This window comes from Cyrtonyx montezumae, unplaced genomic scaffold (assembly GCF_038088225.1).
Source record: "Cyrtonyx montezumae isolate F1298 unplaced genomic scaffold, pur_monq_1.0 scaffold_15, whole genome shotgun sequence".
In the NCBI taxonomy this organism is placed as follows: Eukaryota; Metazoa; Chordata; class Aves; order Galliformes; family Odontophoridae; genus Cyrtonyx; species Cyrtonyx montezumae.
Genome location: NW_027071881.1, coordinates 5,508,883 through 5,526,332, shown reverse-complemented (window position 1 = coordinate 5,526,332; position 17,450 = coordinate 5,508,883). Strand labels below are relative to the sequence as shown.

General features: G+C 43.9%; 2 protein-coding genes and 1 long non-coding RNA gene across 4 annotated transcripts in view; 1 reads left to right on the top strand and 2 right to left on the bottom strand.

The window, feature by feature from the left end:
• The window catches only part of LOC136045758 (uncharacterized), a 152,821-nt gene that overhangs the window by 72,284 nt on the left and 63,087 nt on the right, over positions 1-17,450 (top strand). The gene's annotated exons all lie outside the window — the stretch shown is intronic.
• Positions 1-17,450, bottom strand: part of TPST1 (tyrosylprotein sulfotransferase 1) — a 150,107-nt gene that overhangs the window by 72,522 nt on the left and 60,135 nt on the right. The window lies entirely within an intron of this gene.
• Positions 2,004-15,549, bottom strand: TMEM248 (transmembrane protein 248). Of its 2 annotated transcripts, none has more exons than XM_065731851.1 (7): positions 15,443-15,549; positions 8,584-8,758; positions 7,663-7,948; positions 6,104-6,254; positions 5,195-5,378; positions 4,589-4,732; positions 2,004-3,854 (listed from the first exon to the last, which is right to left on the bottom strand). In XM_065731851.1, exons 2-7 carry the CDS (start codon positions 8,740-8,742, stop codon positions 3,834-3,836), a joined length of 945 nt encoding a protein of 314 aa, XP_065587923.1. In that variant the 5' UTR covers positions 8,743-8,758; positions 15,443-15,549; the 3' UTR covers positions 2,004-3,833. The 2 variants fall into 2 exon arrangements, with proteins under 2 accessions (XP_065587923.1, XP_065587924.1); XM_065731852.1 differs by lacking the exon at positions 15,443-15,549 and adding an exon at positions 10,114-10,134.

Genomic DNA, 17,450 nt, shown 5'->3' with positions numbered 1-17,450 from the left:
AGTTATGAAGGAGAGTTTGTTTAACAGGAAGCAAGTGAAGGCATGTCCTAGTGTCTCTCTTCCTCACTGTTGGCTGACAGAATGAATGCAGCAGAGGGCAAGAAGACTGCTTTGCTAACTCAAATAGTGGTAGATCAACTCAAAGACCATGCTAACACAGGGCATGAATGCCAGCTCTGGGCAGACATTTCAGAACTAGCCAGACTTCCTAAAGACAGAGAAAAGGGATTTGTCAAAGCTATTCTCTTAAATTCCCTTCCATTAACTCCAGTTTCTCTCCCGAGCAAAAACTGCAACTTTACAGCTTTGCTTTTTAACAATGCTCCCATTTGTCACTGGACTTGAATAGGCCCCATCTGGATACACCCAGAGTCAGAGCACAGTGTGAATGCTTTGAACCACATCCTCCAGAGAAACAAGCCCTGGCCTTGTGTTTGTCACACACTCTGTGGCCAGCTTTTAACGAGCTTAGAAGGACAACCCCAAGAATGTTTTTCCTTCTGTGTAGCACTGAAAACACAACAGGTGCAACTAGTTCCAGCTGCACAGTAACTGGAGCTAGAATTTAACGACTTGTATTATCTTGATTTCAACAGCCATCCATAGATACCCTTTAACGATCCCAAGCCACCTGCAGGCACCGAGGAATGCTCAGGAACTGGTTTGGGTTCAGCTGGGTTACACAGCACCTGCAGCAAGGAGGGCCTGATAACCAGCAAGGCCAGCAGGAACCTGAGAACAGAGCAAACAAGTGCTCATTTCTGTCTTACATTCTTATTGCAGTGAGAAATCAACCCACTGAGCATTTTGCTGCTAAAGCTGAAGAATATTGACAACATCAAGGACAGAGAAGGCTTGTTCCACCTATACATTCAGCACAGAGATCTGTATGGTCAATAAAGCATATATATATAGCTTTATGTGTCTGCAACTGATAAGAGGGACAAAAAGACAACCAGAGCCCCCCCCCAAAAAAGCAACAGGAGAGATGAGGTTACAAATTCTCCACTATAGCAACCATACAGTACTACATTCCCTGCCCCACAATAAATAAAAGCCTCTATATAAATCCTACATGCACTGTAAGTACAGCAACATTTGAAATTCCAACCTATTACAAACTTCACTCCCAATTTCTTCCAAGGGTGCAAGTAATGTAAATGGTTTATGAAACCTCCATAGCAACTGGTGAGGAGGAATAAAGACAACAGAGCAAACTTCATCATTTTTATTCTGCAAAGCAATATGCACATCATACAAACACAAAATTAATCTAGGAGAGAAATGTCATTTCCAAATCAGCTATTAACCATCATGCAACAAGACAAGTGAAATGTAAGAAGGAAACAAAAAAGCCATCTTAACCCTACAACCACCTGCAGAGGGTTGAAAACCAAGGCTCAGATTTTCTGTGTAATGCCAAAGAAAAACGCAAAAGAAAACGGCAGCTTTCTAAGAACAAGAAAACACGTACAAATAGAATCAAAACTGATTCAAGTCATAGTTAAAAAAGAAAAAGAAAACAACAAAATAAAACAACAAAAAAAAAGGAAAGATCAATATGATCTGAACTCTAATATTAAGTTTTTACTTTTCTGTTTGGCTGCATTTAGCTTTGTTTTACATCATGCCTAGGAACAACCCGATCTTCCTCGGTACTGCAGCAACCCAACCCGGCAGACTCCGACCTCCCCGCTGCAATGATGGGGGCAAAGGGAAAACTAAGGCCAAAAACACAACTCTCTAACATTGTCTCTTTTGCTTTCGTGGGTCACAGTCTCAGTATTTCCATACAGTGGGTGACAAACCACAAAGCAGGCTCGTCTGATTACCAAACAGCAAAACCAGATTAAAATATATATACACATATATTTTTCCCCAGCAGACCAATTTGTAAATAGGACATCTGGGGGTGGATTTTTTTAGTTTGCTGAAACAGAAGGGAGGTGGGTTTGCTTTTTTTTTTTTTTTTTTTTTAAAGTCACCATCAGTGTTCTCTAGGTAACTTGCAGCACCACTCCAATCAGTTTCCTCCTCCTTCCTTTGGTCCCCACATCAAACCACCCTTGCAGTCAGCACTAATGCAGAAGGTGGTACACATGGATCAGGAACAGCTCGGACAATTTCCATGAGAAGCTGTTTTACCTTGCTGACCCATGTCAGTGAAGCAATATTATTAGCCCATAGCAGCATCAGGAGAAAACTGGAAGCTTCAGTTTATCCCTAGACTTCAAATTAAACCATCTCTTGAGCTTTGCCTTAACATTATTGGAGAAGATTATTAGTTACTACCACTTAAATAACTGCAAACTCACTGAATACTGAAGTCCTATATATACAGGCCCACAGACCAGCAGAGGGTACCATTCACAATAGCATCTACTGGTAATAAACTAAGAATCTTATGCCAGCACAATGGAGACTGTAAGGTTTTGACTTGAGTCTTCTTGTTTTGAGTAGCTCAGAGCGAAATTTACCAAAGGAAGAGAGAAAAAAAAACCCAAACCCATAATATGTGTATCTTCGCAGACCTACACTACAAAGAGAAGATGAAAGGTCAATTAAGGCAACCAGTGAGATTTTAAAAGCAGTGGTGGAAATGTCTGCAGGAAAACCACAACTCCTGAAAATTAACGAGGTTACTGAATAACGAGAGGGAAAGAAACAGCAAAAGCCAAAATGAAAAAGGGAAAAATGCACATGATAAGAAGTCCTCTGATTGAAGAACGGACACAGAGAACTGTGTGAGTTTTTACTGTGTGGTTTCTTTGACCCTGATCACGTCAGCCCTGGTTCCCTCCTTGTCATCTTCCCCTGAGTGGACAGCATTAAACGGAGATTGGCCTAAGCTAATAAAAGGGTCATTTTCAGCTGCCCCTCGGAGATGGATGGAGAGCCCCAAAGTGAGGCTTTGTAACAGAGGACAGGATTTCTTTTCCTTTCATTACTTGCACTTGCCTGAGGCTTTGCAGAGCCCCAAGAGACAACACAATGCATCTTTTTACCAAGTTTCACTTTCTAGAAAGAAGGATGACAGAGAGCTGCTCTGCAGCAGAGATCCATGTTCTGGGTTCAAGGGCTGTGGAGGCCAAGTGGAAAGCTTCCCAGGCAGTCTCAGTGCTGACTGACTCTCTGGCATTCAGCGGGCCAAATGGAGAAAAAATAAATGAGAAAGATTTTAAAATGGGACTTCACTTCTTAAGTTTTTACTATGAATAAAAGCACAAGTTTGTCCTAAATACAGCACTATTAAAATGTGTATATGTATTTCTTTCCTCAAAAAAATAAACCTAAAAACGTTGATATCTTTTCTCGCAAGCAAGGAGCAAATGGAAGAAGGTCTCAGGCCACACAAACACACATTTAACTCATGTAGTAGATTGGTGGCTCTGGAAAATGCAGTATTATATCAAAGGTGCATACTGTTTCAAACACACTGTACATATCATCGGGCAAATAACAAAGATTTGTTGGTTTGTTTGAGACATTTGCAAAGGCATCTTAACCTGCCCAGATGCAGCTAGACAAAAATATCTTGCTCTGACTATATGTAGCCATATCACTAAACATATCTACACGAACATTCGGATATGTCCACAGGTAAAGACTGAACGTTTCTGGCCGCACTACAATGCGGAACAAGTGCATCATCTGACCTACTCTGAATATACTTCTATAAATATGTACAAATCAATTACAGGCACTTGAAATGTCTTTGGTTGGAATAAACCAACATTGCAAGATAATGTATTCACAGAGTGTTAAGACCCATTCTGGGTTCAGCAGGCAATGATTACGGTTCTCAGTCATTCTCAGTAAGATGAGAGGGTGGATTACGCTTCTGACAAAGCAACCTAAACGAAAGAAAAAGAAAACAGTTCATTAAAGTCAAATTCTTAGTGCTGTAACAGTGATACTGCTTATCTCCACACAGCTGGCATATCTGCCCTTCACCTCTTCAAAGGACCCTGAAAGTCTAATTTGGAAAGGAGGAGATCAAAGTCAATCTGAAAATGTTTTGTACTTTGCATAATCTGTTTAAAAACAATACAAAACAAAACTGCTTATACTACAGAACGTCAGTAAGATCAAAGGAGCCAACATTCACTTCCTACTTCACAATAAACACGTTCATATTTAATCCTGCAAGCAACGTGCAGCTCTCCAATGAAGTGCTGAATAATTACTGTTTCAGTACCTTTGTGATTGCTTCTTTAATTCTGATTAGCAGCCATTAGAATTATATACTATATTTTCTTCAAAGCTTTCTGTCAGTTGTGAAAGATAAACCCATTCAGTGCTATCTATTCAATGCTTCAAACAAAACAACGAGAATAATATCAGAAGTATGGCAGCAGAGTTGTGTTATGCACTAACTGAGCTGCAGGACTGAAATCTACCTGAGGATCTACACAGCACACATCTGTATTTCACAGCACCCTTCTTTAGTGCCCAAGATTAAAAACTTGTGTCTCTTTGGAAAGGAATTAACTCTACATTACAAGAGATAAGAACAACCAGTCTGCAGTACATACTAAAGCAGGCTTTATGATATCAGAGTCAGAACTTTGTTATTACACAAACTCACCTTTTCAGAGCAGAATTCTGTATTGCTTTGCCTCAGTTTGCTTGGTCTGCCTTTAATAACTGCATAGCAGAACATTGTAATCACCATCACAAAAAGAAAGTAACTGGTATGCATGAGATGTAGGTTTATTAGAGAGCGATCATCCTGTACAGGGAATTAAAACCATTCACTGACAATGCACCAGCAGTTGACACTTTCTATTAAAGCAATAATTACCAGATCAGCACAGAAATTACTTTATGAATCAGCTTTCTCCCCTATACAAGGCTGGCATTGTAATGAAACTGACAGTGGCACATAAAGAGCCAGAACACTCCTCATGCTAAAAATCTGTCCTAGAGATCTCTTCCCATACACCAGCAGTGCTTTTTGCCAAACCATTTCAAAATACAAAAGCTGGTTATTACAAGTTGTAAGGGCCAAGGAGATTACACAAAGAGCATCACACCCACCACAGGTAACTCACTCTCAACTCTCTCAGCCCCTGCACTGCACAGTAAACCACTACTACATCTGACTATTTTAGGACACGAACAGAATCATATGCAGTTCAACTACAGCTAAGCATTTACTCAGTATAAGATAGAAAAACGCTGTGGCACTTACATCTGGAACTATAACAGTTAGTTTGGGATTTAAAGCATGATAGACTTTTCCAATTGCTCCTTTGTAACACCAGAAGGGGTTATAATCCTGTGCATACTTGGTATTAGAATCCCTTGCTGTGGTAAAGATCTTGTACCAAAGCGTGGCATTGCTGTATGTTTCAGGAACACAATGTGGTGGCTGACTGCAGAAAAACAGAAATAATTAGCACACTAATTGCCACTTTCCACATTCAGTTAGGCTAACTTACAAAATGGAGTCAGGCCTAAGTCTTTGCAGCTGCATAAAACACAGTTCTACTTTGGATCTTCCAAAACAACCAAAGATTAGCCAAGAGTGCATAAAACCATATGATTAATATCCTAACATAAGAATTAAACTGCAGGTTGTGCCAGTAATTCCACACCTCACAGCTTAATTAGAAAAACACTGGCTTTCATATGGCTTCATACAATCAAAAGAACCCGTGTGATGGTTTCCCTGAGTACACTGCATAGTGCCAGGGGTCCAGAGAAGACAAAGGGAAATGATTCTGATGAAAGGTCTGTGCTTAGTGGCTTTGGCAGCAAAGCAACATTCATCTTTAGCTGATCTCTCAGCAGGGAAGAGGATAAGAACCCCCGAGTCAAGCCTTAGCTCTCATACAAGGCAGTGAAACTGCATTATAGGAGATGTTAAATTTCACTGATTCTGTTGTTCCTACTGAAGTTTAAATCTCAAGTTGCATGTTGAAAGGATGCAGCAAAATTCTCCAGACTCAAGACAGGGTTCTTCCAATGGGGGAAGGAAAGCAAGCACACCATTTGCACAGTCACAGCAACATCCATCAGGATGTGCCAGCCTCAGAGAAGCTGCTGAGAAGTTAATCTCCCAGCAACCAGCCTATGAACGTGTTTAAAATCCACTTACACTGTGACAGGGAATACACTGCTGGCTGCTGTCACAGTCATGCAGGTTGTGAACACAACCTGCTCGCAGTGACCATGAAGAACGCAGTCATCTGAATTCCAGGCAGCTGGCAGTGTGAACGTGATGTTGATCTCCTCATGGGATTCTCTGCCTTTGAGAAAGAGAGAGGAAGAAAGCTGGTTTTCAATCACAAAAGCATCTGAGCAACAATCACTAGGATAAGGAAAGCGTGCAATTGATTAAGAAGGCAACCTTGCCCTGAGTCTGTACCTTTGAAGTCAGCCAGCATCTCTACTAACAATGCAGAAAGCAAAGAGAATGTTTAAAACCAAACAAAACAAAATAAACAAAACTGAACAAAACCCCTCCAAACAAATAAAGAAACTGCAAAGCAAACCAACAATACTAACCCAACAACAGCAACAAAAGCCAACAGCTGCTGGCCTTTCTAATCTCTCCTGCCTCCAAAAGAAGTGAGGTCATCAGGCTCCTTTCAGAAATGAAAACTTCACTACTTGTAAGTGAATTCATACATGTTCAGAGAATTTTATTAGAAAGCAGTTTATATATAATCTTTCTCCTGCTTAAGACTTTGCTGAACATTTGCTTTTTCAGAAGTTCACGTTTCAAATTGGAGATATTTGTGCAGATGATAAGGTGCTAGCATATACTGAACTGCACACTGAGCACTGTACTCCACGTGGATATATTCACTTTCACACAGAAAATAAATCCAGGCTACTTGAAATGGAACTTGCATCTGATAGCTCATAAAGCAGTAACAAAATAATAATGCACAATACAAGAACACAGATTTACAGCTATGGCTAATGACTCTTTCCAGATCTCTGGGTCTGAAGACAACTTCTGACATGATTACGAAATGCAACCTTGGCTAAAAGCTAACATTCACTGAGGTTCTATTATTAACAATCTGTCAAAACTGTCAGAGCAGGTACATAAGAGGTCAACACACATCTTCACAGCATTTGTTGCTGTCTGCAACATTAAAATACTGTACACACTTTAGATATACTCTGCATTTCTTAGAAGATACACCACCCGTTCTCTGAAGCATACACATTAATACCTTTAAAACGTGATAAACATTTGAAGCTGTATCAAGACACAGCTCTCCAAAGGGTCACTCGTTGAAGGTTCTGTTGCTTTGAATTTTTTGGCTTAAAAATAAACTTCCATTGTCATTAGGTTTATCACTTCTGATAGTGATCAGAATAGACCAGTCTGAATCACTTCTGATAGTGATCAGAATAGACCAGTCTGAATCACTTCTGATAGTGATCAGGGATAGACCAGTCTGAATGCAGGGAAAAGTTTCTCTAGCAAAGTAAAAGGCTCTGTGTAGGATTCCACAAATCTGGTAGCATATACTTCTGAAGCTAAAGATATCTTTTCAAAACTAAAGCTGATGGTTGGATTAAGTGATCAGCGGTTGGCCTACATGATCTTAGTGGTCCTTACAACCTTAATGACTCTGATTTATGTCCCTGGAGAGTGTAGGGCATCATTCAAACCTTTAAAAGCCAAGTCTTGCATACCTGAGAGCCCAATCTGGTGTCCAAAAATGGTGGAACTTAGATGTGTGATGTTGCGGGAATATCCACCGAATGGTCGGAGTGGGTCCAGTGTCAAAGTGATCGTAACAGAGATGTTGATAGGACCAGAGTCCTCAAGAGTCTGTGGGGACTGTGTGGAAGACCTCGCCTGCCCGCTGGTCACGGTACTTTCTGGAGTCGTGGTGTCATTGATGAGATGCTTCAGGGTTTCATTCTCAGATATACAGAAGTCCAAATCATTAAATCTCAGGAGGAATGTATTCCAGTCCTTAAAACGAATGCAAAGATTTAGCCCAGATCAGCAAGCTAACTGCCTTGCTACGTACCACCCAGCTGCAGTTCCAAGCCACCCAACGTGAATTACAGGGCTCAGGAAGCGAGCACAAACACCTCCATGGCCATCTCAACAACGGGACAAGTTGCTTACAAACGCCTGAAGTGTTCAATCCCAACCACTGCCTGACTGCTGCTTGGCTCTGCAGAGGAACATCCTCCTTTAAACTCCTGAAAGAATGTACTGGCTCGGTCCATTCTCACCTCGCTCAGAGTATGAGCACTTTCCAACGAGGCTTTCCTCATTACAGAACAGCAGTGCTAGATAAGATCAGAGATTTCACAAACAAGCTAGCTGACACAAGGGATTAAGGAAAAGAAAGCCTCCTGCTCACTCTAAGGAAGATCCACGTCAAACGGTTCGGCCTCACCCTGAAACTAAAATAAACTATTCAAACATTCACACCAATATCACTTTCCTAGTGAAATTAGCAGAGAGTATATCAGACAATCTCCCATAAGACTGTGTACTTCCACAAAAGGGCTCCTGGGTGTAAAACAGAATTCATTATTAGCATTGGGGGTGTTTTACAAATCAGTATTTTCACTTGGCAGCTTTTGGCACCGTACCTCTGTCATTTCTGGTGACTTGATCTCCTTGATTTTAAAGAAATAACCCAGTGTCAGAAAAGCTATTGCCATAGCGCTTACGCTGATCATAAAGACCACGAGCGGAGGTCGGCTGCTGATGTAAACCTTCAGGTTCTCCAACAGGTTTATGTTGAACATTATTCTGATTGTTCACCTGAAAAAGAATGAACATCACAACAGTGACTGGGCTGTGTGTGTGCTATCAGGAAAGACAGAAGTTTGGCAACAAAACCATCAAATTGTATATTGAGATTAAGTTGTATAACTCCACCACTGATCACTGAACACAGACTCGGTATATCTCAGATAAAACAAATCAAAACACATTCACATAAACTGAGATTCAACCTCACATTCTCAGCTCCCCGATGACAGATTTTAAGAAAGCAGGACAACTTCTGGAATAAATGTTGCTGATGAGCAATGAAAACAGCCACTTCCCTTCCCCACTTACCCAGGCAGAATATACCGTGACTCTTTAATCCCAGTAATATTCAGTAGGACCTTAAAAATGGGGTCGAGAAGCAGCCCTGGGGTATTTTAGGCTTCTGCATCAGGAATCTCGCTGTCAGAAACGCCTAACAACAGCATTGTTGGGGAGGAGAGCACGGCTCTTTGATTCACACTGCTAGGGAACTTCTGCTAGAGTTTATAAACAAGGAGGGGACGTTCAAGTGCTGGGGGCAGCCCTGCAACACTACCTCCAAAGCTTCAGGGAGGAAACATGAAGCAAACCTCCTACTGTTGTCTGACAGAGTGGGTTACAAAGGCTCTAACCCCAACTAAAACAGAAGGAAGGTGACTATTCCTATTTAGAGACTGCCTGCCCCAGAAACTCCCTGGAAAATGTAAGCTTTGAGACTGGTGTCTAAAGAATTCAGCACTGAAGTGGTTAAGGTTTGAGCATTCCTACAGATCTGATAACCTTTAATTAAGCTGAGGACTGCTGCCTGCAGGTCTGTATGGTTCTCATTGACTCTTATCAGAAGCACATGTCACTTCCAGCCCAGCTGGAGCCAGACCAGTGTAAGGATTCAGGGGGGACAGGTTTGGAGGAGGGAGAGTGAGATCTATGCTCTGACACAGGGAGTCAAAAGAAAGCAAGAACAGGAAAAGGACAAGCTTCCAAAGTTCCCTCATATCTCGCCATCTACAACAGTGACTTTCTTCTATTCATTTTTGACAGCAAGAATATCAACTAAACCTGCACCACTGCTCCAAAGAAGAGTTCATGAGGGGTGTGAGGACAGCCCCGAGCTCCGGTGGTAACACAGCACAGAGCCTTCTCTGCTGCCCGTGCACTGCAGAGAACCCTGCTGAAACAGGGAAACTCACTGCAGAGCACAAGGTCACAACCTGGGTTTACCTCTTTGCACCACAAGCCACTCTGCAAAGCCTGGGAGAAAGAAGGATGGGATGCTGCAAGCGCCTTGTCACAAACAGCACGTCCTGCAAGGTGCAGAGAAGGAGAAGGGAAAGCTGAGAGGTGATGATGAGCGTGCATCTTACCAGGACTTCTGTCCTCATCCAACAGCAGGAGCAGCACTGCCAGAGAAGCCCTGGAGGTGGCAGAAGGTGGCAGAGAGGGGCAGGGAGTGCTGCCAGCAGGAGGAACCATGCTGGGGCTGCTCACTGTGTCCTGCCTCCCATCCTCCCAGCAGCCCATCTCCTACACCAGCCCTCGTTACAATCCCCCAATGCTCCATCTATAAGCACGGTGGGATGGAAATAGATCAAAAAGACAAACCAAAAGCAGGCTTGCATTCAGTGTTCCCTCCTGGATTTCCTTGGGAAAACAACAACACAGATGCAAGCTTTATTACAGCCGTTAATCAAAGCTGAACGTCAGCGAGAGCACATGCAGTGCTGTGATCCCCTTTTAAAGGGGCTTCCAACAGTTCCAATAATGCTCTTGTTTTACCAGAGGGTCCAAACTCAGCCATAAAAGTCGACGCACTGAAAAGCACGCACGCAAAAATATTGGGGCTAATATTTTTATGTAAGATATCACCAGCTTTACAGTGCCGGCTGCTTAATGTGCTCCCACAAGTCAACAGCTTTGCCAGCAATTAGAAAAAGCCATAAGCTGAACTGTAATGTGCCTTTGGAGAGAAAAGGGAACAACTGTGGATTTGAATTCCACAAAAACACCAATTGGACACAGCTCGGGCAAAGCAGAATTGTGAGCAGCACTGCAACGCTGCTGCCCCAAGAAGTGGTTTTTAGGAAAATAATGTTTGAACAGCATTAATTACCAATGAGTTTCAGTGCACAGAAACCAAAATGTGTATTCCCACAGCATCTCTGTGCTCAGTTAATGGTCCATACGCTGATGCTTTCCCCTTCTGCTGAGCCCAGTCAGGAACGCAGCATGACTGCTCCTCTCCTCGGAGCTCACAGCTTCCCCTGTGTAAATGAGTAACCTGAAGGATGCCACTGAAACTTTCATTTCTCTTTCACACAGTTAAGAAAAGAAACGGCGTGCTATTATCTCCTGGCAGGTCAGGGAAACACGATCAGATTTCACTTTTAGCTAAATAAATAAGTAATTGAGAGAGAGGCCTGAGCTGCTGCCCGCTGCTCTCCCTCCAGTTCTGCAGCTCAGGGCACTTTTCCACCAGAATAGCTCAAGGGTTAACACAGCAACCTCAGGAAAGCAGCACAATCAGTCGCTCCTGATTTGTACATAAGAGGGCAGGAAGAAAAGGTGACGTCTGAAATAGATCTGAGAGTTTTTCAGGAGTAAATTATAAATCAGGAAAATCTTGAAGTCTACTGCAAAGACTAAAAAGTGGATGAAGTTAATCACAGCAGAAGGGTAAAAAATTTGCTTTCTGGGGCTTCATATTAAAGGAGCTGAACTCACAACAACAACAGAACCACACATTGTACTAATAAAGGTATCAGGCCTAAAAGTGCCACTGCCAAAAGGAAAAAAAAAAAGATGAATTTCAAAGTGATGAAAGTAAACACATGACATAACTTTTTCACGTCTCTTGCCATGATGTTGCCTAACATACTCTGTACAGAGAGCTATGAACTAAGTCATTTCCTTCAAGATATTTCCCCCTCTACGCGTTCTAACTCTGCCCATCTCTCTGGCACTTAAAAGCACATCACCCTCACTCTGCAGTCCATTTTGATGATCAGTTGATTTCTCAGAGACGTGCCACTACCAGTAATACCCTGGGGGCTGAAGATGGGTCACCTTAGGGTTAACAACTCTGATTGAAAGTGACGGTCTGTGCCAGAAAAACCCTCCAACACAAATCAGCCAAACTGGGACAGCCCTTGCAAGCTGCCCATAGGTGGCACGCAATCGAAGACACAGTGATGGTCTCAAACCAAAATCACCTTTGGTTTAATTTGGCTTCCTTCTGTTCAAACAAAATGGAATGTCTAGCACCTAAAACACTGAAAGTAGTGAGATAAGTACAGGGTTTTTTAGTCAAAAGATTTCCATCCTCATGCAGTTGGGAGAAAAAAAAAAAAGAGAGCTCTCCCACTTACGTCACAGAAGACTTACTCCTCATAGAACCATCAAGGTTGGAAAAGACCACTAAGATCATCAAGTCCAACTGCCAGCCCACCACCATTTTCCATACTGATGAGTGTGGAAAGAAAAAATAAAAAGGAGGTGCTTCAGTTCATCTTTTAGGAACCATATGGAGACACCGTGGGGTAAAACTGCTCAGCCCTCCAACACCTCTGCCTTGGGACTGAGGAATCCACCTGAACACAATGCTTTCCCCAACAGCTGATTCTTCTTTCCCTCTTCCATCCTTCAGCCATGAGTTTTCTTTGGGAGTTGGACTAGATGAGCCTTCCAACTCAAACAATTCTATGACTCCTCAGCAAGAGGAAGAGTAACAGCAAGGAAGGCTTAGCGAGGACAGAAGAGAAGGAGCACATCCCCTGGTATCCTTCCATTGCTGTAAGCACAATAACCCTAAGCCCAGCAGGCTCACAGCAACCTCTGCTTGTTCTCAGACCTATTCCAGCCCACAGGTACCTTTCCTGATAAAGAAACATTTTCCCAGGAAGGAGGAAGCACAGAGCACTGCCATGGAAATGACCAACCAAGCAGCACAGACCGAAGATGCTGCACGATGCTGAGTGACCACGAGAGCATTACTGCTGAAAAGGAGATTATTTCCTCATATTACTGTGGTAACAGGGTCATTCCAGAAGCGGATTATTAAGTGAAGTGTGAGAGCCCTGGGACTCCACAGAGCCAAACCCTTCATACCTGCGTGAAGTGTATTTTTCCACCTCTTGAAATGCTTTTTGAACCATAATTAAATATTTCAACATCCTCAAGAGCTACAAAAGCAGCAAAAAATCTCAGCTCCACCCATAAAACAAAGGCAGAGACGGAAGCAATCTTGTCACCGTTACAGTCAACCTGAAGGCTCAAATGAATACTGAATTTCACAAGCCCAAGTTCCTGTACTTAACTTTTGTCAAAGGCAGTAAACAGAATAAAGGCAGAGGGCTTATAAAACAAAAAGGAAAATTTATCTGCAAACTTTTACTCATCCAAACAGCTCTAAAAAAATAAAAAAGGTAAACCCCACTTATGCCTGAAAACAGCCATTTTGCTGCCAAAGTGAAGAGCACAGCTCTGTCTGGCAACAATCTGCATGATGGGAAGAGCGTGTTTTCATATGCAAGAGTTCTGGCTTGGGCATCTCTAAAACCTTCCAACTTTTAGAAGCCAAAGGGATGACTTACGGCATGACTTATAGTCTGGATCACACAGACTGCAGCATAACAGCAGGATAACATAAAATAGCATACAACTTCAAAGCCCTTCCATTTAAAATTTATATAAAATATATATCATAGAGTCATTAAGGTTGGAAACAACAGTAAGATCATCTAGCCCAACTGTGAACCCATGACATAAAGCTGTTCTGGTAACTGCTCCTTTGTATGACAGCCTGGGAGTAGAAAGCAAAAAGCCAATGATTCGTTTGTATAGGATCTGCTCAGTAGAAGTGGTGGCTACAGATTTCCATTAGAAGGCAAATTTTGTGTACCAAAAAACCAGCAAAAAAACACAGTTCACAGAAAGGCTCTGCTCAGGAAGCAATGAAAATCTCAGTGACAGTTTAATACTCAGTGGTTTAGCAACCAGTGTAAGCAGGTTAATGGTCAACTCCATTAAGGCTATGCATTAAGGAATGTGGTATGGAATTTTACAGAAAACAATGCTCAAAAAGCTTCTTTGGACAGTTTGTAATGAGGACTGTAATGAGGCAGAGAGCAGACAGGTACACAGCCTGAATCCCAAGAATGACGACTCAGGAAATGGTGTCAGTGGAAATAAATGCCAAAGCAGAGCTCTGCACACAGACAGAGGGCAATGCCAACTGCTAAGAAGGGTAGTAGCAGAGCCAGTGGCCACTAGCAATGGAAAAGCATGCAAATATGGCAAAAAAGGACTGAAACAAGTAGGCAAAAGCTGATATTAATATCAAATATCAAAGCTGTGTTAGTAATGTTGCGTCAGTATCCTTTACACACCTGGCCCAAAGAAGCAGAGCTCCAATATGCCAAACTAGCAAGAATACAGTCTTCATTCTACAGACGGATAATCAAGAAAGTCTGTCACGTCAGGGCACAGCTTTCCTTACCCAAAACCAGGGAGTCCTGACATCTGGGAAGCAGCTTTATCCTCCAAAAATAAAACTCCCAATAGCAGCTCCGGGAGATGTGGGAAAAAGCAACAAACTGAGTGCTTTCATTAATGCCTCATTTAGGGCTCACTTGCTAAAATGGGATTAAAAATCAATCCCGGGAATGCTGTCAGGCAATGCTCACTGAGGAAAGGAGCTGCACTCCTGGGTATGAGCTCTGCCCTGGGGCGAGGCAGTCCTGGCCCCTGCCCACAACAAGGGCACTGCTGCCCAGTTGCTGCCTTCCCTCCTCTGATGGCACAGAGCCAACCCCGTGGCATCAGGTGGATTTTCAATTCGTGTTTTTTCAAGTGGAAAAGAATCACATTCCTCTGTTCAGAGCCACTCCTCAAACCATGAGAAGCAACAAAGCTGCAGAGGCCTTAATCCTCTTTGGGGGGAGTGCAGAGGGGGTCAGAGAGCACTCAGTTTCTGGGCAGGACTCATGATTCTCTTATCTCCACTCGCTGCTGGCAGTGCTGTCCCCTGTGGTGCTGCAGGTGGATGTGTGGCACAGGGTGAGCCCACAGCCACCACATGCTCCCAGCCTGTCACCAGCACGTCCAACACCCATTTACTTGAACACCAACATTTATAAAACCAAGTTAATGATCAACCAGGAAAAGCAGGTTTAGACAGTACTCACACTTCAGGGAACACTGCACATCATAAAACTTCCCTGAAGTTCAATGAGGATGCAGAAAGTAGCACTTAGGGATTCATACCCAGAGTCATGGTTTGTCTTGCAGAGCGTAATGTGGGCAGAGAAAAAGAGATAATGGGGGGAGAGAGGGGAGGGGGGAGAGAGGGGAGGGGGGAGGGAGGGGAGGGGGGAGGGAGGGTTGTTCCCATGGTGTCCATGTCCACAGTTCTGGGGTTATGATGCACTGCTCACACCAAACTTTGGACACCCAGCAGCTATAACCCAGTGGAAATTTTATTTTTAAAACGGGATAACATCTTCAGACAGAGCTTAAAGCAAAAAGAGATCGTAATAATAAGGAAATAAAAAAGAAAAAGAAAAAAAAAGGATAAAACAACACAAGGATCCCTGTACGGAAACGGAAATGCCCCGTGGGGAAGGCCCGCGGCGATCTCGGCGCCCACAGGAACCCCCCCCACTTATCCCGTCCCAGCCCAATCCGAGCCCGCCTTACCGGCGCCCGAAGGGGAAGAGGCCGCCGGGCCGGGCGGGTGGAGGCCCGGAGGCGGCGGCGGCGCTCAGGGGCGGCGGGGTGGGCTCTGCAGCATCCTCCTGTCGGGGGCTGCGGGGCGGGGGGGGCCGCTCCCGTCCGTCGCCGCGGCCCGGACACCCGCACAGCCACAGCCGCCTCCTCCGCCTCCTCCTCCTCCCGCTGCCGCCGCCGCCGCCGCCGCTTCCGGGAACGCAGCCGTCACCTCTCACCCCGGGCGGCCCCAACGACGGTGGCGCGGGGCGGACAAAATTGTGGCGGCGGCGGCGCCGCGCGGCTCGGCCCCTCGGTGCGGGCGGAGCCGGGCCCGGATGCGGGGAGGCAGCGCGTGGTGCCCCGCGTAGCGCCCGGGGTCACGTCAGTATCTCGGTTCCCCACAGCCTCCCGCTGTGGCCTTTCGTTTCTTCTGCTCCCTTTCTCGTCCCCTCGAAGCCCGCCGCGGCGATGTGCAACGTGTTCAAGAATCAGCTGAAAAATGGGACGTTGGATGAGGTCACCGCCACCAACTGCTGCTGTCGTTCGGTGCCTAAAAGGCACCTCGTCCTGGCACTGTTAGCTCGGAGCAGAGGCCGACCCTCACCCCTCTCCCACCTGCTCTGGGTGCTGCAGGCTGGAACGGTGCTCCTTCTCCCCCTGACAACTATAAACTTCATTAAAAACTGCTGTTAAATAGCACTGTCAACCTCTCTCTATCCTCCCTACCTGAATCACGAGACGCCCTCAAAGAACTTCACAAAGAGAATATATACCACAAGAAGGGGAGATCTTAATGATAACTAGGTACGAGAATCAGTTTAATTTCATAACTCAGTTATGCAAAACCAAAGATGTACAGTTCAGTCAACCAACGCGTACTCCAAAATGGGCTCTTTACTACAGCAAAATAAATAGGTAGCTCACATGCAAAGTAGCTTACAACAAATTCTGATTCCTGGTAATGACACACAGCCTTCGTTTTCAGTAACCCAGAACTAGCATTGGGCTGTGGAAAAAGACAAGTTTTGGTGCTGTGACTGTTACCCAAGCTCAGCAGCCCTTTTGCCAACTCAATTTTCAGTTAAACTCTCCTGTTCACGTGTAGCTTGTTCATAGCCCCTGTCTGGTTCCCCTGAACCCCCTGAACTTTCATCTGTGGGACCAGAGCACCTCGTACTGCACAGCATCCTGCAGCTAAGCACACTCTGCATGATGGCTTGCCTGTTCTGAATCTTAAACACTGGAAAGATATTCTGTAGTTATTACTTTAGTAACTGAACTATCTTATTTCTAAGCAAGACAAAACTATTTACTGATTTACCTACAGACAAGCCAATAAAACACCTAATAAAATATTGACAAGGTATTCAGCTGGGACATGGCAATCCACATTTCCTGCCTTACAGGGATCTGGAGGATTTGTTTGCCAAAACCACTCCCACTTTGATGGCTTGATAACAAGATGGCATATGGATTAGATACCTTAGTTACAAATGCACCAGGTCAGTCATTCTAAAGTATTTAATCAACTTTCTGCAAAGAAAAAGACATTGTTAGCTGGACTTGCACTTGAATGACTAGGAATTCTCTCCCCCCAAACACAGATAAATCATAGTCAGTCACAATTATAGTCACATTAATCATTAACACCGTAACAAAACCCAGTGATGAAATTTTTTAGGAGCTCATTAACAAGGGCATAACATACACGCTTTTATTTAAACATGGCAATTTACACAACTGCTAATTTCCACCCCCTGAAAAGCCTGCCTACCCAGGTATCAGAATTAGCACCTCATGTTCATAAGCCCAACAAAGACTTTGCATTATTATTTACTGAAAGCACTGGTCAGATCCTAAGCAACGTGGACAAGTGGCACGTGGATATATGAAATAATCCAACTTCCTGTGACATCTGGTTAGCTCACTGCTCCACCCCATCAGGGGAACTCTGAGGAACTGCTTCTCCCCGAAACACCAGGAATGCATAGTTCGT

Excerpts from the sequence above, each read along its gene's own strand:
- TMEM248 (XM_065731851.1), bottom strand. The coding sequence starts at position 8,742 with ATGTTCAACATAAACCTGTTGGAGAACCTGAAGGTTTACATCAGCAGC. Across the intron at positions 6,255-7,662 it reads ACACCAGATTGGGCTCTCAG|GCAGAGAATCCCATGAGGAG; the intron begins GTATGCAAGACT and ends TCTTTCTCAAAG. Across the intron at positions 4,733-5,194 it reads TAACTGTTATAGTTCCAGAT|GATGATCGCTCTCTAATAAA; the intron begins GTAAGTGCCACA and ends TTCCCTGTACAG.